At 45.0% G+C, this 22,061-nt stretch overlaps 2 protein-coding genes across 3 annotated transcripts; both read left to right on the forward strand.

The window, feature by feature from the left end:
• Positions 1-2,753: 2,753 nt before the first annotated feature.
• Positions 2,754-13,263, forward strand: LOC112224297 (metastasis-associated protein MTA3-like). Its single transcript, XM_042305992.1, has 14 exons — positions 2,754-3,100; positions 4,814-4,881; positions 8,071-8,164; positions 8,372-8,510; positions 8,684-8,747; positions 8,867-8,984; positions 9,121-9,223; positions 9,310-9,409; positions 9,527-9,715; positions 9,919-9,993; positions 10,138-10,196; positions 12,164-12,282; positions 12,461-12,618; positions 12,782-13,263. Exons 1-14 carry the CDS (start codon positions 3,073-3,075, stop codon positions 13,025-13,027), a joined length of 1,560 nt encoding a protein of 519 aa, XP_042161926.1. The 5' UTR covers positions 2,754-3,072; the 3' UTR covers positions 13,028-13,263.
• Positions 13,264-13,755: 492 nt separating this feature from the next.
• On the forward strand, positions 13,756-19,743 carry LOC112224296 (metastasis-associated protein MTA1-like). Of its 2 annotated transcripts, XM_024387783.2 has the most exons (6): positions 13,756-14,801; positions 14,972-15,133; positions 15,221-15,249; positions 15,616-15,746; positions 17,498-17,525; positions 19,130-19,743. In XM_024387783.2, the coding sequence occupies exons 1-6, from the start codon at positions 14,681-14,683 to the stop codon at positions 19,187-19,189; spliced, it is 531 nt and encodes a 176-aa protein (XP_024243551.1). In that variant the 5' UTR covers positions 13,756-14,680; the 3' UTR covers positions 19,190-19,743. The 2 variants fall into 2 exon arrangements, with proteins under 2 accessions (XP_024243551.1, XP_024243550.1); XM_024387782.2 differs by lacking the exon at positions 17,498-17,525 and having other exon boundaries at positions 13,757-14,801.
• The last annotated feature ends 2,318 nt before the right edge of the window (positions 19,744-22,061 follow it).

Below are 22,061 nucleotides of genomic sequence, written 5' to 3' on the forward strand. Positions count from 1 at the left end.
CCAAAAGTAGAACCTGTTATATAAACATAGCGGACTAAGTTTTGTAGACTTTACCCATTGCTCTATGTCTTTAATGACGTTGTACTCTTTCAACTAATTTCCTGCATTCCCTTCTCCCTCATACTCGATCTCAGCCTCTCTCTTTCCCTCTGATACTGCCCACACTGTAGCAATACACGCTCCACGGTCTCTGTTTCCTGGCAATAATCACACTTTCCTGTTGGATGCTTTCCTAACACATTTAAAGTATTACTCAAACGGCTGTGTCTCACCCTCAACCTTGTAAAAAAAGCCTCCTCTCTTCTGTCCCTTCCTGCCATACACCCCTCCCCCGACTTTCCTCTGCACTTGAAATAAATGCCTGCCCTTAGTATCACTGCTCCTGCCATCTCTGCACCATCATGGTACATGGCAGGTGCCTTGCTCATTGAAACTACAACATCCCCACTACTAAGTGCCTTTTGAGCCAGTATATCAACTGCCTTGTTCCCCTCCTCCCCCACATGGCCTGGGATCAAAGTAAATCTTATCTGTGTACCCATCTGTCTAATCCTGCCATGGGTTTGTAGTACATCATAAAGGAAGTCTTGTCTCCTACGTGAGCTAAAGGACTGGAGACTCATCAACACTGCACATGAATCAGAGCAAATAACTACTCTGTCTGGCTTCCTTCACCCACTGCAAGGCCAACAGTACGGCCATCAGCTCTAACGTACAGTATATACAGTCAGATGATCTGTCAAACGGTTCCTGACTGACACCCCACATTCCTGCACTACAAATGCTGACCCAGTACGTCCTGTCCTTGGATCTTTTGAACCATCTGTGTAAATGGCCACAAAATCCTGATACACAGTATCCAGATGTCTCTTAAACCAATCAGATGGATCAACACCCTCCCAATCTTTCCATAGTCCCTCCAACACTTCTAGATCAACTAGGGTATTACCCACCCACCCAAAGCTCGTGTTCTGTCCTCACTCATGTACCCAGCAAGCCTGTAAAATTATTTTCGCAGGATGAGGCACACCATGTCCCTGTAGGTTGACCCAATCATTATTTGCCAGCTGCTGTCTCCTAATGTGCAATAGCATATCCCCCATCTCCACCTGTAGTGCAGCCACTGGGGAGAGACGAAACGCCCCACTATATATTCTGAGTCCTTGCCTCTGTATGAGCCTATCCAATAAGGTTGGGGCTGCGGAAACATATGCTATACTGCCATAGTCTATTACAGATCAGATCAATGCAACATTCATGGTCCTCAATGAAGAACGCCCAGACCCCCACTCCTTCCCTGTCAGACATCACATCACATTTAGTACCTTCTTACACTTTCCCACCACTCTCTCAATGTGTTCTGCTCAGGTCAGCCTAGTGTCAAAGTATACCCCAAGGAACCTGAAGGTCCCCACCCTCTCCAAGTTTCTCCCATATAACCTCAAGCGTACCTCATCTACGACCTTCATCCTGGTAAAGAGCACTGTCTGAGTTTTCTCTACAGAGAACCTGAATTCCCACATTAATGCCCACCGCTCTACCTCATCAATTGTTTCCTGTACATTCCTGATTATGCATGGCACATTTCTTCCTCTTTTCCCCTCCATTAGGCCCCATCATCTGCAAATAACGACCTTCCAATATCCGGCCGGACCTGAGAGTAAACATCAACGATCATGATTGAGAACAACAGAGGACTAATCACGCTCCCCTGCAGTGTACCGTTATCCACCAGGTAGCTGCCTGATAGAGACTTCCCCACACTCACCTGGATAGACCTTCCAAACAGGAAATCCTTTATCCAGTTGTACGTTCTTACTCCAACCACCATAATATCAAGCTTGATTAACAACCCTCCTTCCATATCATATGCCTTCTCCACATCAAAAAAGACAGCTACAACAGTCTCCTTCTTGACCTCTGCTTCTAAGCAGAGTGCTGTGTCCATAGTACCCCTCCCCTTTCTGAACCCACACTGATGTGGCGATACTAGCCCTCTGCTTCCTTGTCTAGTGCCTCATCACTAAGATGGGCCAACATAACATCGCACACCTCATCTTTCCCAGGTGAAGTTAACCCAGCGTTACCTATTGCCCTTATCTCTGCCATCTCTTACTACCACATCCTCCCCACTCGTCAACACTGGATAATCCCACTCCCTTCTGACCCCACTCATCCTCTTAATCATCCCCCACACTTCTCCCACAGGTGTCGCCCTTCCAATGGTGTCACAGAACCGACGCCAACGTGACCTCTTTGCCTGACGGATAGTTCTCCTCACCAGGGCCTGCTCATACTGAATCAGATGTTGGAAGTTGTAAATGCCCTGTTACTACTCCTCACCATAGCCCCACACTGCTCCATCCACCATGGGACTGCTTTCCTCCTTCTCCTCCCTGCACTCTTAGGTATACCCTCAGTAGCTGCCCCCACTAAAGCTGTTATCACAGCTCCTGAAACTGATCGCTCTATGTGCATTCGAAAGTGTCACATAAACTTAAAAATGTAATGCTCAAGGGGGCCGTTCATGCAGGAACCAATTGGGTGCTGGGAGGGAGGGGGGTTCCTGCAAATAAAATAATGCCCACATGCAGGAACGCCCCTAATTGCGGGCTGCAGTTGCACACTATTGGGCCAGCTAGCGAACATAAATGTATTTTGAAAAAATGGGCAAGAATTGACATTGCCAGCAAACGGAAATGTGTTAAGAAGAAATACATATACACAATATTTAAAAACCAGCTCTTCCCTCGCCAGGGACCGATCATCTCGAAAACTAAAGCATTTACGATGCTTCGGCCCACAAACAATGTGGTTTCGGGTTGATCAGAGTCTTTTGGCTGTGTGTTGGGCTGTCTGCCTACTGTATTGTACTGTGAGAAGGCAGGCAGATAGGGGGCACCTCACCAAAATCTCCCGCTCAACTCCACATTCAACCCCCCCACCAATGTACCTTCTAACTTCAACGCATTTTAAAACCGACCACAGGATTTAAACATCTGATTGCTTTATTTATTGATTCTATTTTCGGTTAGTTTATGGTTTGTGTTTTTACACTCCGGGAGGGCAGAAATGGCCGCCAACATGTACCGGGTCGGAGGTATGTCACATTGTTTTTTTTTTTTATGAAGTCGAAACGTGCAGATTTATCAATGCAGCAAATGTGTTATTTTATCTTATATATATATATATACCTGTGGTGTCATTTCTGATATTATACTTGCAAACGTGTGCTGTCATTTCCCGGAGAAACGCATGGATTTCCCAATATTTGCGATTCTAATGGGTCAGGCCTCGCGACTATCGTGGCCATACCAGTTAGCCCTTAGCTCGCATGCTACACCATAAACATTTACTATTTTCTTCTTTAACTTTATGCACGTATTTTCACTTTATCCACGCATGCACGGCCATGCATTGCATGATTTGCTGTGTGCGTGTTTGATTTACTTTGTTGTTTGGAATAGGTGCCTTTGTATTTGGCTCCTTTTTGGCACGCATCCATGTATTACGGCTCCTTATTGCGTTAGCTAGCAACTAGCCAACTATCCCCCCCGGTTAGAAGTGCAGGCTTTGTTGCCAATGCAATTAATTATCGTAACCGTTATAATAACGCTCTATTGTTTGACAGTGTGAAGGAAATGTCCCATACATCTTTATTTGGTCGTCTTACTGTTGCTCATATTCAGATGGCTACATAACTAGCTATGTGGTTAGCTTTACCAGGTTAGCCTCCTAACAGTTAGAAAGCTGTTGATGGCATCCGACATTGTCTCATGATGGCGTCGCGGTAATGACTCTTTCACGTTTGCGAGGATAGCCAGCTACTGTTTTATGATACTTATCCCACAACATCTGTGCAACAAAAGTCGGCGGTAAAGGAAATTGTATTTCACCATAAATATATATATATATATATATATATATACACACACGCGCTGCTGGGTGAAAAAGATTTACTGGCAACAATGTAACGATTTTTTTTCTACTTGGCTACAGAATATTGGAATGTGTCACGTGATGTCTAATTTGTTGTCATCTTGAAGCTAGTTGTTGGTGATGTGTTTTCCACCGGATGTCACTGTGTATTTTTCATATTAAATCAATATGATATTATTGCTATATTATATCAACTCTGTTAATATGTAATCTGGCTATGGGTTGAGAGTGGTTGTCTGTGTATGGTCTGTCTTTCTGAGTAGAGATGTGAACTGTGTGTGTGCAGTATGGTAGCAAGCCATTTTGATGACGGTTGACAGGCATCTCTATAGGTAGAGGTACCACTCAGATCTGATTGACTTGTTTAACTCTGACCTGAACCACCAACTCTCGGAAGGAATTTGTGTGTGTGACTGTGTACCCTGGCTCCCAGCATTTGACTACTGCAGCCTCTGCCAAGGGTTCTGGATCTTTATTTTTAAATTTAATTTTACCTTTATTTTACTAGTCAGTTAAGAACAAATTCTTATTTTCAATGACGGCCTAGGAACAGTGGGTTAACTGCCTGTTCAGAGGCAGAACGACAGATTTTGTACCTTGTCAGCTCTGGGATTTGAACTTGCAACCTTTCGGTTACTAGTCCAATGCTCTAACCACTAGGCAACCCTGCCGCCCAGACAGGATACAGTGGCCTGGCCAGTTAACTGCAGGGTCACTGGTTTAAGCCCCATTAGGTTTGTTCCACCCTGTTGTTGAATTAGGTGTTAGAACAGGGCTGGAATAAAAGCCTGCACACCTAGTAGTTGTAATGGATATATGTAATGGTTATATGGCAGGCTGTGTGTTAATGTGATGTTATTCTGTTCTCTTCCAGACTATGTATTCTTTGAGAATTCCTCCAGCAACCCTTACCTGATCCGCCGGATAGAAGAGCTCAACAAGGTACTGCTCGCCCTGGAGTGTGTGTTTGTGTGTGTAATTCAAGTACTCTGGCCGATGTGCCTGAGGAGGGAATAGGTGGAATGCCTGTCTGTTTTGTGACTTTCCCTCTCCTCCCCTGCGCTAGTGTGTGTGCGCATGTGAGATTGTGTGTGTAATATGATGCGTAGCAACAGATGTTACCTGCCTACAATTGTCATTTTCAATCGGCAGGTGAGAATGTGCACACTTCCTCCCTTCCCCCTCGCTCTCCATCAGTATTAGAGATGTGACCAACGGAAACATTTTATTAACACTTAAACCTCCATTTTTCTATCGGTTTTCCGCTAAAACGATACAAATTCATAAAATTCCACGTGAATTGACAATGTAGATGGGCGACATCACGCTTCCCTTAGAGAGAGAGATTTATAATATATGCTGCTGGTGCTCTTGTTTTTAATGAATGTAGCTTGTTTGTAATCACAAGTCATCAAACTGACACTAGGCCATGGTCATAGAGCCTCCGGGTGGCAAGATATTAGGAGATATCTAGGCTAATAGATGGAATTAAAATGACAGAACTAGAAGTTCAACAATAAGGACAAGCTACAACACCAAGAGCCAAACAGGTAGGCTGCTATTGAATAATCTGAACGTAGTTATTTACTGTAGGAGAAGGTGCACAGTTCAAGTTACAATATGTTGTCTCAATTAGCCTGGCTAACGCTAGGTTAGCTTAACTAGCACCACTCCGTTTGATGCAGTCAAGACGGGTCCTATGTATTGAGATGATAAATAACTAGCGATTAATTAGTCTACCAGCGTGAGTGAATTTTGTTGCAATCTCTCTCTTCCCCCCCCCTTCCCTGCTCCCCTCGTCACTCACAATTGAGCTGCTTCTCTGCTTCAAGCCTCTCACTCTACCTTGTACAATACAGCTCTGGTTAGTAAAGTAGCTAAATATACACTGCTCAAAAAAATAAAGGGAACACTTAAACAACACAATGTAACTCCAAGTCAATCACACTTCTGTGAAATCAAACTGTCCACTTAGGAAGCAACACTGATTGACAATACATTTCACATGCTGTTGTGCAAATGGAATAGACAACAGGTGGAAATTATAGGCAATTAGCAAGACACCCCCAATAAAGGAGTGGTTCTGCAGGTGGTGACCACTTCTCAGTTCCTATGCTTCCTGGCTGATGTTTTGGTCACTTTTGAATGCTGGCGGTGCTTTCACTCTAGTGGTAGCATGAGACAGAGTCTACAACCCACACAAGTGGCTCAGGTAGTGCAGCTCATCCAGGATGGGACATCAATGCGAGCTGTGGCAAGAAGGTTTGATGTGTCTGTCGGCGTAGTGTCCAGAGCATGGAGGCGCTACCAGGAGACAGGCCAGTACATCAGGAGACGTGGAGGAGGCCATAGGAGGGCAATAACCCAGCAGCAGGACCACTACCTCCGCATTTGTGCAAGGAGGAGCAGGAGGAGCACTGCCAGAGCCCTGCAAAATGACCTCCAGCAGGCCACAAATGTGCATGTGTCTGCTCAAATGGTCAGAAACAGACTCCATGAGGGTGGTATGAGGGCCCGACGTCCACAGGTGGGGGTTGTGCTTACAGCCCAACACCGTGCAGGACGTTTGGCATTTGCCAGAGAACACCAAGATTGGCAAATTCGCCACTGGCGCCCTGTGCTCTTCACAGATGAAAGCAGGTTCACACTGAGCACATGTGACAGTCTGGAGACGCCGTGGAGAATGTTCTGCTGCCTGCAACATCCTCCAGCATGACCGGTTTGGCGGTGGGTCAGTCATGGTGTGGGGTGGCATTTCTTTGGGGGGGCCGCACAGCCCTCCATCTGCTCGCCAGAGGTGGCCTGACTGCCATTAGGTACCGAGATGAGATCCTCAGACCCCTTGTGAGACCATATGCTGGTGCGGTTGGCCCTGGGTTCCTCCTAATGCAAGACAATGCTAGACCTCATGTGGCTGGAGTGTGTCAGCAGTTCCTGCAAGAGGAAGGCATTAATGCTATGGACTGGCCTGCCCGTTCTGGGACATCATGTCTCGCTCCATCCACCAACGAGCTGCACCACAGACTGTCCAGGACTGTCCAGGAGTTGGTGGATGCTTTAGTCCAGGTCTGGGAGGAGATCCCTCAGGAGACCATCCGCCACCTCATCAGGAGCATGCCCAGGCGTTGTAGGGAGGTCATACAGGCACGTGGAGTCCACACACACTACTGAGCCTCTGACTTGTTTTAAGGACATTACATCAAAGTTGGATCAGCCTGTAGTGTGGTTTTCCACCTTAATTTTGAGTGACTCCAAATCCAGACCTCCATGGGTTGATAAATTTGATTTCCATTGATCATTTTTGTGTGATTTTGTTGTCAGCACATTCAACTATGTAAAGAAAAAAGTATTTAATAAGAATATTTCATTCATTCAGATCTAGGATGTGTTATTTTAGTGTTCCCTTTATTTTTTTGAGCAGTGTATATATATTTTTTTTCCTCCTGCTAAGGTCACAGCATTATTGCATTAGGTATTTGTCCATTTTTTTTTTCATGTTCCCTCTGATGATGATTGGGACCTGTTAGTGGTCGTTTTGTGATAACTGCACTGTGATTTTAATTTGTGAAGGGGGAAAAAAAAACAGTTTTTCGGTTGTCGTCATGTTAAGACTCCCAATTTTGTTTAAAGTTCACACCCCTAATCCGTACCTCCCTCCCCTCTCTCCTCCTCCATGCTTTTCCTCCAGTGTGTTTAATCTCAGAGGAGACAAAACATCTGTCTGACCAATCAGGCAATCAATCAATGTATAGTATCGTTTTTTGTATATAATGTATGTAAACCTTTGTGTAAATTCCTCTGTCTGTTTCTGTCTCTTTGTTGTCTTTTGCTAGTAGCACCATATTACCGGGTAACATTCTGGGTATGAGTAAATGTAAAATGTACTTTGCAAATAAATAATCTTTCAGTCAGTGTTGTGGCTCCTGGGCCAGGGAGCAACGTCTCAGACTTGTTACTTAGTCCCAGCCCCTCTCTCATTTCAAATCAAGACACTGTTTTTAAAGTGTTTATACTCTCTCTTCCCCTCCCATAGACAGCCAGTGGTAATGTGGAGGAGTATTATTTAATTGTGATAAATCTGTTGTTTTAAGAGTTCACTTTACGTCTCTCTCTCTCTCTCTCTCTCTTCAGACGGCCAGTGGCAATGTGGAGGCCAAGGTGGTGTGTTTCTACAGAAGGAGAGACATCTCACACAGCCTCATACAGTTGGCTGACAAACATGCGAGTAAGTGGCTCCGTGCGTGGGGCCAGTCCGTCCGTCCATATGTGTGCTTTTGTGTAGTAGTGTAACAACTGGCGGTAGCTGAATGTCTGGAGAGTTTCCTGATCCTTAGAGCAGGGGTCCAGGTTCAGACGGTCGTGTTTAGTGTGTGTGTGTGTGTGTGTGTGTGTGTGTGTGTGTGTGTGTGTGTGTGTGTGTGTGTGTGCGCAGAGGACTTAGAGGAGGAGAAAGAGGAGGAGAAAGAGAGTCCGTTGGAGGCAGAGCTGACAGACAAACAGAAACACCAGTTACGCCACAGAGAACTGTTCCTCTCCCGTCAGTATGAGAGTCTACCAGCCACACACATCAGGTACACACACACACCCTACTGTAACAGGCAGTACCCCTGCATACCCACTCACCCAGCCATAAAACCATGTTAACACAGACAACGGTGCTCGTTTTCTCTCCTTTCACTCCCCCATCTCTTTGTCTCGCCCCTCGCCATCTCTCTCCTCTTTCTGTCTTTTTTTTTCCCCCCAGGGGGAAGTGTAGTGTGGCATTATTGAATGAGACTGAAGCTGTCCTCTCCTACCTGGACAAAGAGGTAAGGGGGCTTGTGTGTGTGCACCATGCATCCACATCTGCCATTAAAATGCCTACCATGCGTCATCTTTGTGTGTGTGTGTGTGTGTATAATGTAAAACGTGTGCGTGTTTTATGTAGGATACGTTCTTCTACTCGCTGGTCTACGACCCTACCCAGAAGACACTGTTGGCTGATAAAGGAGAGATCAGAGTGGGACCACGCTTTCAGGCCGATGTACCTGACATGCTACAGGAGGGTAGGCACACACACACACACACACACACACACACACACACACACACACCACACACACACACACACACACACAGACATACTTGCCATACGTTCTTTACACACACTCACACCCTCTGACTCTATTCATCTCTTTGTAGGGGAATCAGATGAGTGGGACCAGTCAAAGTTAGAGGAGAAGCTGTGGGATCCTGATTGTCCTCTCTCCAGCAAACAGATTGACCAGTTCCTGGTGGTTGCACGGTATGACATTTAACCTCTAACCCCTGACCTCTCAGTTCCTTGATCTCCTTGATCTCTAGCCCCTGACCTCAAAACTGTGTTTGTAGGGCGGTGGGGACGTTTGCCAGAGCGCTGGACTGTAGCAGCTCGGTCAGACAGCCCAGTCTACATACGAGTGCAGCTGCCGCCTCCCGAGACATCACACTGGTAAGACACACACACCATTTTTAATTGTCCTGGGTTTGGCTGTTCGTCTACGGCGGTAACCTTCTCTAACATCCACTGATCAACTCTATAACGTTCGATCTGCCTGTGTGTGTCTAGTTCCATGCGATGGACACGCTGCATCGTCATGGTTACGACCTGTCCAGTGCGTTGAGTGTGTTGGTGCCGTCCGGTGGGCCGGTGCTGTGTCGGGACGAGATGGAGGAGTGGAGCGCCTCGGAGGCAGCCATGTTTGAGGAGGCTCTGGAGAAATACGGAAAGGACTTCAACGACATAAGACAAGACTTTGTAAGTGTGTGTGTGTGTGTGTGGAGGTCAGGTGCTCATGAATAGCCATACATGTGAGATTGCCTGTGTATATATTAAACTGTGTTTTGCGTCTGACACGTTGGGTTCAGAATTACCCTGGTCAGCCTGCTCAACTTTTTTTTGAGGGATCTGACCCACAGACATCAAAAACACGAGTTAATAATACTTTTCCCTCACTTTAGCTACCGTGGAAGTCTCTGACCAGTATAATAGAGTATTATTACATGTGGAAGACAACAGACAGATATGTACAGCAGGTAAGTCTCGGTATCTCTACACCACTCCTGCTAACTAGCTAGCTAGCTTAGCTGTTAGCCACAATGTAGCATCCAGTGCCAAGCTATCCTCTGGTGTTTCCTTGGCTTGCAGTCTAACTCTCCTCTCTGTTTCTCTCCGAGCAGAAGAGACTGAAGGCAGCAGAGGCAGAGAGCAAACTGAAACAGGTTTACATCCCCACATAGTAAGTGTATGTTTTAGAGGTCGACCGATTAGGATTTGTCAACGCTGATACCGATTATTGGAGGACCAAAAAAAGCTGATACCGATTTTTATATATATTTGTAATAAATGACAATTACAACAATACTGAATGAACAATGAACTCTTTTATTTTAACTTAATAAAATACATAAATAAAATCAATTTAGTCTCAAATAAATAATGAAACGTGCGATTTGGTTTAAATAATGCAAAAACACAGTGTTGGAGAAGAAAGTAAAAGTGCAATATGTGCCATGTAAAAAAAACAACTAACGTTTAAGTTCCTTGCTCAGAACAAGAGAACATGTGAAGGCTGGTGGTTCCTTTTAACATGAGTCTTCAATATTCCCAGTTAAGAAGTTTTAGGTTGTAGTTATTATAGGACTATTTCTCTCTATACCACTTATATTTCATATACCTTTGACTATTGGATGTTCTTATAGCCACGTTAGTATTGCCAGCCTAATCTTGGGAGTTGATAGGCTTGAAGTCATAAACAGCGTTGTGCTTCAAGCATTGTTAAGAGCTGCTGGCAAACGCAGTAAATTGCAGTTTGAATGAATGCTTACGAGCCTGCTGCTGCCTACCATCGCTCAGTCAGACTGCTCTATCAAATATCAAATCATAGACTTAATTATAGTATAATAAACACACAGAAATAAATACGAGCCTTGGGTCATTAATATGGTCAAATCCGGAAACGATCATTTTGAAAACAAAAGGTTTATTCTTCCAGTGAAATACGGAACCGTTCAGTATTTTATCGAACGGGTGGCAACCCTAAGTCTAAATATTGCTGCTACATTGCACAACCTTCAATGTTATGTCATAATTATGTACATTTCTGGCAAATTAATTACGGTCGTTGTTAGGAAGAAATGGTCTTCACACAGTTCGCAACGAGCCAGGTGGCCCAAACTGCTGCATAATACCCTGACTCTGCTTGCACGGAACGCAAGAGAAGTGACACAATTTCAGGCACCGCATCGATTATATGCAACGATGGACAAGCTACATAAACTAGTAATATCATCAACCATGTGTAGTTAACGAGTGATTATGTTAAGATTGATTGTTTTTTTATAAGCTACGTTTAATGCTAGATAACACCTTACCATGGCTCATTGCTGCTTGCGCTCTCGTAGCAGGTGGTCAGCCTGCCACGCAGTTTCCTTGTGGAGTGCAATGTAATCGGCCATAATTGGCGTCAAAAAATGTCCATATACACTACATGACCAAAAGTATGTGGACACCAGTATGTCAAACATCTCATGGGTATTAATATGGAGTTGGCCCCCCCCTTTGCTGCTATAACAGCCTCCACTCTTCTGGGAAGGCATCCCATTAGATGTCGGAACATTGCTGTGTGGACTTGTTTCCATTCAGCCACGAGCATTAGGGCACTGATGTTGAGCGATTAGGTCTAGCTCGCATTCGGTGTTCCTTTCATCCCAAAGGTGTTGGATGGGGTTGAGGTCAGGGTTCTGTTCAGGACAGTCAAGTTCTTAGATTCCCAGATTCGTGCCAGATAGTGAAGCTTGATTCATCACTCAAGAGAACGTGTTTCCACTGCTCAAGAGTACAGTTGTGGCGAGCTTTACACCACTCCAGCCAACACTTGGCTGCTCGGCCATGGAAACCCATTTCATGAAGCTCTGAACGAACAGATCTTGTGCTGAAGTTGCTTCCAGAGGCAGTTTGGAACTCTTTAGTGGGTTTTGCAACCGACAACAGGTGCTTCAGCACTCGGTGGTCCCGTTCTGTGAGATTGTGTTTCCTACCACTTTGTGGCTGAGCCGTTGTTGCTCCTAGACGTTTCCACTTCACAATAACAGCACTTACAGTTGACCGGTGGCAGCTCTAGCAGGGCAGACATGTTTGTCTTTAGTCGTTACATAGGATTGAGATTGTAAGCTTTGTTGTCTTCACTTTCCTCTTGTTTCGCAGCAATAAGCCCAATCCTAACCAGATCTCAGTGACCAATGGGAAGATGGCGACGGTGAATGGGGCGGGGCCTGGAGCCTACCATGCAGCGGGGGGAGGACGGGCCTGCGAGAGCTGCTACTGTAAGTACACTTTCCTCCCTTCATCCATCCATCAATCCAGCTCTCTATCCCTGATGAGAGACTGATGAACAGTGTTTAAGAGGAAACCATATTGATGGACTGTTAGATATTGATCATGTTTATTGATTATGCATTGATAAGGTGTATGAGTCATTTATATACGTGTGTGTGTGTACAGCAATGCAATCAGCCCAGTGGTACTCGTGGGGGCCGCCCAACATGCAATGTCGCCTGTGTGTCTCGTGCTGGATGTACTGGAAGAAGTACGGTGGCCTTAAGATGCCAAGCAGAGCGGAGGCGCCTGAGGAGAAGACCCCACCAAGCCCTGTGCCCAACGTAAGACTTCACCTTTAACTACCCCCACACGTCCTCTTTAACATTGTACACCACTCAACATAAAACCAAATTCTGCTTATACAATGTTACTGAAAGTTCAGAACAGTTGATCTTCTTGGTCATGGAGAACAGGTATTCATGTGAGCCTTCTCTCCTTCTCTAGGAGCCTCGGTCGCGTGGCCATGGCCCCCGCCAGTCCAGTCACATGGTGCCGGTGCGTAACAGCGGCAGCCCCAAGTCCTCCACGAAGACCAAGCAGGCCTTCCTGCTGCAGGCCACCCGCCTCACCAAGCTGGCACGCCACATGTGCCGCGACATCATCAGACTGCGACGCGCTGCGCGGCGCCCCTTTGTGCCCATTAACTGTGGCGCCATAAAGGCAGAGTGTAAGAGCTCCTTCAATTCCTAACTTCTGCCTCATGACACACACACGCACGTACCCACACACACACACGTACACACACACGTACACACACACACCGCCCCCCTCCTTCACCTTGACACCCCCCTTTTCACCCCACCTCGCTGTCCCCCCCCCTCCCTGTCTGTCTCTCTCTCTGTTTTTGTTATATTGTATTATATTATTATTATTATTTTGGTTTTTGTATTCTCCCCGGTTTCAATAAAGACTGCCTGTCCTCATGACTTTTGGGTTTCATCATCTGTTCGTTTGTCTGTTTTTGGTTCGTTTTTATTTTAATTTTTTAAGCCACTGAGCCTTTAGAGCCGTTTGGAATCCATACAAGCACACAATCTTCTCCACACCTTTTCTCAGAAGTCATTTTCTATACATGCATGCCTTGCACTATACATGCCCACCCATAGACAAACATGGATGCATATAATTGATGCTCTTCCTACTTTCCAGGCCAGGGTACATGATGGTTGTCGAATGTACGCGTATATTTAAGGTTGGTTAGAAGTAGAGGAGACGTATTTTACTAAGAGAAGCTCTATTTTGCACAGTGCGTGTTACACTTAATGAGCCTTTTTGTATGTGTGCTTTTCTGCGTGTGTCGGTGCCTTTTTCGGGCCAGTAATTGTGTGTGTGTGTGTGTGTGTGATTTGCTCGAGAGCAGTTTGATTTAGAGCTCAACTGACGACCAAGGAGGGCGATAAAGCGGAATTGGACATAGAGGGAGGGAGGGAGGGAGGGGGAGTTCAGGCAGTAGTGGATTCTATGAAGATGGTGGTAATCAGATCTCCATTCTCTGCTTTTCTTTCTGAGTTTGAAGCTTGTTTATCATTTCCTGTTTCTGTGTTGCTCTGTCAGCCCACTCCCATTCCCGTCCTATAAGCAACTCTCACATGCCCATATCGGGACTTTCCTCTTTCCCAGTCATATGGACTCATCTCTATTTCTCCTACCTTGTCTTCCTCTCTCTTGCTCTTCAACTGTCTCTCTCTTCCTCTCTCCAACACTCTCTCTCCATCTCCCTCTATGAATGTGACGGTGGTTAACTAATAAAAGTCACAGCTGAAACCATCCTCTCTTGAGTCCTTGTGCTTCATGTGTCTGTGTGCCTGTCCATCACGACACCAAACATACCGATTGGCCAGAGGACCAGATGAGGCCTGCCCCAACAGCATGGACTCAGCCTCCCTGCCTGCTTCCATCACACCCTCAACATGCTGTGTGTATGTGCATGTATGTGTGTTTTAAACATTTTTTTTTAGGTGTTGTGTTTATACTTATATTCAGTTTGTGTGTGAGAGAGAGCACTGCTACTACGTCTCCCCATGACCATCTTATTCAGAAAGTTGTCTATAAAACACGCGTTTGTCTCAAACTGACTGCTCTCAACTCGGACTGAAGCTAGATAGTTGTGTTAGCAGATCAGTAGTTGCACAGCTATTATTGGTGGGCTACAGTTAGTTTCGAAGCCTTCAGGTAAATTGCGCCTTAAGAGATGAAACAATACCAGGAAACTGCACCGCTTCCAACAGGCACGGGTAAATAAACCGATGTTCACACCTTTAGTCTCTGAACATGTCTCCATATTCCTGACTGAATGACAGTACAGCTGCTTTGTTTGTCACTGGCGGTGTAGTTGGTCAGTAGATGAGCTGCTGTTTGGTGATTGGTCTAGATATGTTGCGGGTGTCGGAGGGGCAAGTCGGGCGACCACCTAGAATCCGGACTGCCCAGAGGAGCACCCTGGCCAGCGTCTTGCAGTTTCTGGGTAACACACACACACACCGACTCACAATACCTAAATGATGGAGCAAATACATCCCACGGCGTGTTCCTATGACATGAAGTAATCCGTAAGGAATGACATACTCCTATGATAACAAGAACCTAAAATAGTTGGTAATATGGGTATCAAATCTGTGATGTAATGTGTTCCAGAGTCCCGCCCCGTGATACACGCGCCCCGTTCTCACCGAACCCTCGGCTTGCAAGCCCCTCCCCCACGCCGCCTCCTCTCTTCTCTCCCTTACGGTCCCCACGGCCTTCTGGGTAAACGCAGCTTCCACCACCACACCAGAGCCGAGCCGGAGAAACGCCCAGGTACACACTCACACACTTACACGCACACAAACAATCGCACACACTTCTATTAATCTCTATCGCGTTGTCTCCTGTGTCCTTCTGTAGAAAACCCGGGGCAGACAACGGGACCAGTGGTGAGTAACAGTCTTTCTTTTACGTAACACTTTACATACTGTAGGTGGCGCTCCTCCTTGACTTCATTGCAGACTCATCCCAGATCTCAAAACACCGAGAAAGGTTTTTAATATATCTGCTAATGACATACCAATCTGCCCAATTGCTGCCAAGTTGATGACGTAGCAACACAACCATTGGTTGATGATGCAATGCAACGTCTGCAATGTCGTCGGGCAGCAATTCAACCACAGACTTCAAATACAGCCATTTAAGTTTGTCTCTGCAATATTACATCATTTAACATGGCAGTTTTTTCTTGGATGATTATGAGGTGCTTGTATTTGATTGGCTCATTCTAATTGTTTATGATTGGTTCTTCCCAGCACAACGGCCGCAGCAGTGGTGGCGGAGGGACCAGGGGCAGTGCTAGGGGCGGAGTCATGATTAGGAAGCGACGCCCAAACTTGATCGATGCCCCTGACGACAGCTTTTTCGTCGTCTCCCGGGAGACCAGGTAGGCATGGCCTCTGATTGGCTGCTGGGCTAATGATACGTTAGACTGTCTTATATGTGATTAGAGCGTGACGGCTGATTATGCCTGGGACTGACAGCCGATTGGGTTGAAGAAGCCATGTCCTGACAAGCTTCGGCAACCATAACTCACCGAGCACAGAAATAGAATAATAGAGATCAGGACGTAGAAATTAAATGAATAAACAGGCCACTGCTGAGCGTTGAGATGCATCAGAATTTGAGTCTGAGTCAAAATGGGTCAAATTGGTCTGTAGATGCACACTAAGAAATGAGGGTTCCTCAAGGGTTCTTTGGGAAGGGTGATGGTTCTATGTGGAACCATACTGACCCAAAGCACCATTTGAGCTCTTCAATGGTTCTTTGCACTTCAAAAAAGGGTTCTTTCCTCTTTTAGTGATAATTCATATGCAGGGGTGGCGGCTCATTCAAATATTTTGGGTCGAGGTTTGCGCACACAGCTATTTTTGTTCAACCGTGAGTGAGTGTCATTACAGTTTATCTAATCTGTTATGTTATGCTATTTCATTTTGACTTATGACTATGGCCAATGATGGTGTCGTGTGAAAGACTCACGTAAAACTCACGGTTGACTAAATCAGTAGTTCTCAATTCTCTCCTCAGGGACCCCCAGCCGTTCCAGAGCTAGCTCACCTAATTCAACTTGTTCATACACACAATAATAAAATGTATGGAATTTTAACAATTTAATATGGCTAATAAACCAGAATTAAAACCCTGCATGGTTCTACAAAAAAAAGTTTGTATTGAGAAAGGTTCTTTATAGAACCGTTCTCCATAAAGGTTTTATAAAGAACCATAAAAAAGGGTTATTTTTAGCTCCCAAAAGGGTTGTAACCATAGCGGAACCCTTTTTTGGTGCTCTAAAGAACCTTTTTCAATTGTTCTTTATAGAACCTTAGGAAAGGGTTCTTTATAGCACCATACAGGTTCCATTTAGAACCATATGAGCATGGTTCTTTATAGAACCTTCAAAAACCTTCCATTATGGTTACAAGCCAAAGAACCCTTAGTTGCCACTATATAGAACCATTTGTTTTTAGTGTGTGGTCTATGGAAATTGTTTTGCTATGCATCAACTTGCTAGGTTAAGGGATAGTTAGTTGAACATCCTTTACAGGGGATCATAACTGTAGGGTAGACAGGGCTGAGACTGAGGCCACTGCCAAGCTGATGAATGGGACTCCACAGGTAACCAAATAGGCTCATCTCATACAAAACACACTCACATAATATTATGTATCTTAATGTACATACACACACACACACACACACACCTGGGCCCGTATGCAAAAAGTGTCTCAGAATAGAAGTGCTGATCCAGGATCAGTTCCATATAACGTTGTTACAACCTCAAATGCAAAATCCTACTCTCTTAAGAAGAAAAGGGTTCCAAAAGGGTTCTTCGGCTGTCCCCATAGGATAACCCTTTTGGATTTCATGTAGAACCATCTGTGGAAAGGGTTCTACATCGAACCAAAAAGAGTTCTACCTGAAACCAAAAAGGGATCTTCAAAGGGTTCTCCTATGGGGACAGCCAAAGAACCCTTTTAGGTTGTAGATAGCACCTTTTTTCCTAAGAGTGTACATTAATTAGCACTCCTGCTCTGAGACTCTTTGGGAATACAGGCCCTGACCTCTCGTGCCCTGTTGCATCGTGGGTCGGCGTGTGGTTCCCTTCGTGTCAGTGACTGGCTGCTTGTTTCATTTCAGTGCTGCAGCCGTTACACACCTGCTCACGGTAAGCCCCCCACCCCACACACACACACACACACTCACGTACACACGCACGTGCAAGCACACACATACACACGTGACCTGGGTTACCTGTGGAGTCTGTTTCTCACTTGTGGATCGTACAGTCCAGTCAACGGGATAATGCACTCACACACAGACAGACACACACACACACAAACAGACACACTCACTGTGTCCATGAAAAATTGCCAACCGCATCACCCCCCTTGTTCCCTGGATGAAGGGTTATTTTAGTCTAACTGACTGAAATTGACCAGGCTTCAGTGGAAATATCATTACTGCACCACTGGAGCATCCACTTACATGCCACTGTGTGTGTGTGTGTGTGTGTGTGTGTGTGTGTGTGTGTGTGTGTGTGTGTGTGTGTGTGTGTGCGCCAGAACACTTCCTCTTCCCAGAATCACAGCTGGAATATGCTAATGAGTCTCATCTGATTGGCTGACACTAATGACAGATGATGGAGATGCTCTATGCTTTATTAGACCCAATTAGAGCTCAGGTAGAGGTCAGGCTGGTGGTGTGTGTGTGTGCATTTGTGTGTGTATGTGTGTGTGTGTGTGAGAGATTACATATGCCCGATATTTCTAAACAGGTAGAGATTAGTCTCCCAAGGGCCGGCAGACAACTTGTCTCCCACAATGACAATGTTCCAATTTACAGGTGTGCCAAGGTTCATGCGTAGGTTGGGCAAGGCAGAAATGGACATACAGGAAATCCGTTCTGAGCCTTATGCCTTAAACATCCCCACCGGACACAACATTTGTAACTAGCCCGATGGAGCTTGCAGACAATATTTGTATTTCCTAAGTAACTAGTTTGCATGCACCATGACAGCTAACGTTAGGGTAACTAGCTTCCAACCAATATAATAAGCCTAACTACTGTATGTGCATCCGCGTTGTGTCTACCTCTGTCATGTTTCCGAGATCATTATTGTTCAAGAGCAAGAATTACCATTCACATTTTTTTTCCTACCCTTTCGAAGTTACCGAGAAAATCCCCCATATTCCCCAGACCTAATGCTGTTGCTCTAGGTCTGGGATTTGAGACTATGAAAGAATATATTCAGTAAAAGACTGTGTGTGTGGGGAACACATACATTTTCCATGACTCTGTGACTGGTCCTGCCTCACTAGATGGAGTGATCGATATTACTGATTATATCACAGAGAAATTCTCTAATAAACACTCAGACATTCACCAGACAGCCCTGCCCTCAGGACCCATATCTCTCTTCATCTCCCTCTCTCTTTCCTTGATGCAGTAAAACACAATGGACAAAACAACATAATATGCACGCACACACTCACACATAGTGCCTATATTAGCCTAATTAAATCCCAGCATGCGCTGTACTGGAGGAAATTGATAAATGTTTCTGTTCAGAGAAATGATGAACAACCCTGAGAGACCGAGAGAGATAGAGAGAAATGCTGTAGTAATAGACTCCCTGCAACAACTGCCCTTTACTTCATGTATCCTTCTCTGTGTCTCTTTCAATGTTTTGGCAGAATAAAAGGTTAGAGTGAGACGTGTGTTCTAACGTTCTGTTGAGTTCCCCTCTGATGTCATATCCTGTCTCTCCAGGAGGGCCAGGCGGCTGCTGTCACGGTCCCAGCTGAGGCGCGCCTGTCGGCAGCCCTGTGAGCAGATCACCCTGCGCAAGGCCTCCCAGGCACTATCGCAGGGGCCGCTCCTCGCCCCTCCACACCCCCACCCCAGCCTCAGGATGAGGGGACCCATCGTTATCCACGACTGACCACTGACCTCTGACCCTATCTCTCTGCCATGTTTGTCACCTGCCTATGCTCTACATGCAAGACCCTAACCCTAGTTTCACCTGGCCCCCGACCCCCGCCCTGCCCATCGCCCACTTAAAAAAAATATTGTGAACCTCCCCACCCTACGGAGTCTGACCCTTCACCTCGGGAGGAAGTGATGTGCTGTGTTGCCGTGGGGACAGACAGAAAGTGGTTCCCACCTGTACAGATTAAACTTCCCTGGGACAGAAACCAGTGTGTGCGTGTGAGAATTTATGTGTTTAAGCACGAGTGTGCACGCGCAAGGATATGAGCGTGTGCACGAGTGTGTGAACTTGATGTTTTTTCTTCTTCTGTACCTGCTACATGCCAGTGAGTGGGGGTTGTGAGATATATATATATATATATATATATATATACAGTGCATTCAGAAAGTATTCAGACCCCTCGTTTTTCCATTTTTTGTTACGTTACAGCCTTATTCTAAAATAGATTAAATAAATACAAATCCTCATCAGTCTACACACAATACCCCATAATGACACAGTGAAAAACTTTTTTTTTAAAGTGTACATTTATTACAAATTTATTTATTACATAAATACTCAGACCCTTTGCTATGAGACTCAAAATTGAGCTCAGATGCATCCTGTTTCTATTGATCATCCTTGAGATGTTTCTACAACTTGATTGGGGTCCACCTGTGGTAAATTAAATTGATTGGACACGATTTGGCAAGGCACACACCTGTCTGTATAAGGTCCCACAGTTGACAGTGCATGTCAGAGCAAAAACCAAGCCTTGAGGTCAAAGGAATTGTCCGTAGAGCTCAGAGACAAGATTGTGTCGAGGCACAGAACTTGGGAAGGGTGCAAAAACATTTCTGCAGCACTGAATGTCCCCAAGAACACAGTAGTCTCCATCATTCTTAAATGGAAGAAGTTTGGAACCACCAAGACTCTACCTAGAGCTGGCTGCACGGCCAAACTGAGCAATCGGGGTAGAAGGGCCTTGGTCATGGAGGTGACCAAGAACCCGATGGTCACTCTGACAGTGCTCCAGAGTTCCTCTGTGGAGATGGGACAACCTTTCAGAAGGACAACCATCGCTGCAGCACTCTACCAATCAGGCATTTATTCACAAATTTGTATAAGCCATTTCTCAGTAAATGGCACATGGCAGCCCGCTCGGAGTTTGCCAAAAGGCATCTAAAGGACTCTAAATGACCAAAAGGCATCTAAATGACAAACAAGATTCTCTGGTCAGATTAAACTAAGATTGAATTCCAAGCATCATGTCTGGAAGAAACCTGGTACCACCCCTACAGGGAAGCATGGTGGTGGCAGGATCATGCTGTGGGGATATTTTTCAGCAGCAGGGACTGGGAGACTAGTCAGGATCAAGGGAAAGATGAACAGAGCAAAGTACAGAGAGATCATTGATTATAACCTGCTCCAGAGCGCTCAGGACCTCAGACTGGTGCGGAGGTTCACCTTCCAACAGGACAATGACCCTAAGCACATATCCAAGGCAATGCAGTAGTGGCTTCGGGACAAGTCTCTGAATGTCCTTGAGTGGCCCAGCCAGAGCCCAGACTTAAACCAGATTGAACATCTCTGGAGAGACCTGAAAATAGCTATGCAGCGACACTCCCCATCCGACCTGACAGAGCTTGAGAAGATCTGCAGAGAAGAATGGGAGAAAGTCCCCAAATACAGGTGTGCCAAGGTTGTAGCGTCATACCCAAGAAGACTTGAGGCTTGTAATCGCTGCCAAAGGTGCTTCAACAAAGTACTGAGTAAAGGGTCTGAATACTTATTTGATCAAATATTACATTTACATATCTAAATATCTGCTTTTGCTTTGTCATCATGGGGTATTGTGTGTAGATTGATTGAGGGGAAAAAAGTATTTAATCCATTATAGAATAAGGCGGTAATGTAACAAAATGTGGAAATAGTCAAGGGGTCTGAATACTTTCCGAATGCACTGTATATATACAGTGCCCTCCGTAATTATTGGGACAGTAAAGCAGTTTTTCTTCTTGAAATTAAACAAGGACTATGAGGTTAAAGTGCAGACTGTCAGCTTTAATTTGAGGGTATTTTCATCCATATCGGATGTAAATACCCTCAAAGAATTACAGCACTTTTTGTACATTTTGTACATCCCCCATTTTAGGGGAGCAAAAGTATTGGGACAAATTCACTTATATGTGTATTAAAATATTTGAAAGTTAAGTATTTGGTCCCATACTCATAGCACGCAATGACTATATGAAGCTTGTGACTCTACACATTTGTTGGATGCATTTTCTGTTTGTTTTGGCTGTGTTTCAGATTATTTTGTCCCCAATATAAATGAATGGTAAATAATGTATTGTGTCCTTTTGAAGTCACTATTATTGTAAATAAGAATAGAATATGTTTCTAAACATTTCTACATGAATGTGGATGCTGCCATAAACTGACCTTCTCACTCATCATTATTCACAAATGTGTCACAAGCTAGATGTAATGCTTTGAATATGGGATCAAATACTTCACTTGTTACTACTTTAAGACACATAAGTGAATTTGTCCCAATACTTTTGGTCCCCTATAATGGGGGGACTATGTACAAAAAGTGCTGTAATTTCCACAACAAAAAAGCACAAATATTACCCCCCAAAGACATGCTTACCTCTCACCATTACAATAACAGGGGAGGCATTTTTTGTGGCATACAGAAGTGTTTAGAAACATATTCTATTCTTATTT

Source organism: Oncorhynchus tshawytscha, linkage group LG25, assembly GCF_018296145.1.
Source record: "Oncorhynchus tshawytscha isolate Ot180627B linkage group LG25, Otsh_v2.0, whole genome shotgun sequence".
NCBI lineage: Eukaryota > Metazoa > Chordata > Actinopteri > Salmoniformes > Salmonidae > Oncorhynchus > Oncorhynchus tshawytscha.

What these genes read in the sequence shown, in the direction of transcription:
- LOC112224297 (XM_042305992.1), top strand. Translation starts at nt 3,073, where the DNA reads ATGGCCGCCAACATGTACCGGGTCGGAG. An exon ending in ACGACATAAGACAAGACTTT is followed by an intron (nt 9,716 to 9,918) that starts GTAAGTGTGTGT and finishes CCCTCACTTTAG; the next exon opens with CTACCGTGGAAGTCTCTGAC. An exon ending in CAGGTTTACATCCCCACATA is followed by an intron (nt 10,197 to 12,163) that starts GTAAGTGTATGT and finishes CTTGTTTCGCAG; the next exon opens with CAATAAGCCCAATCCTAACC.
- LOC112224296 (XM_024387782.2), top strand. Translation starts at nt 14,681, where the DNA reads ATGAGCTGCTGTTTGGTGATTGGTCTAGATATGTTGCGGGTGTCGGAG. An exon ending in CAGCGTCTTGCAGTTTCTGG is followed by an intron (nt 14,802 to 14,971) that starts GTAACACACACA and finishes AATGTGTTCCAG; the next exon opens with AGTCCCGCCCCGTGATACAC. An exon ending in GTCGTCTCCCGGGAGACCAG is followed by an intron (nt 15,747 to 19,129) that starts GTAGGCATGGCC and finishes CTGTCTCTCCAG; the next exon opens with GAGGGCCAGGCGGCTGCTGT.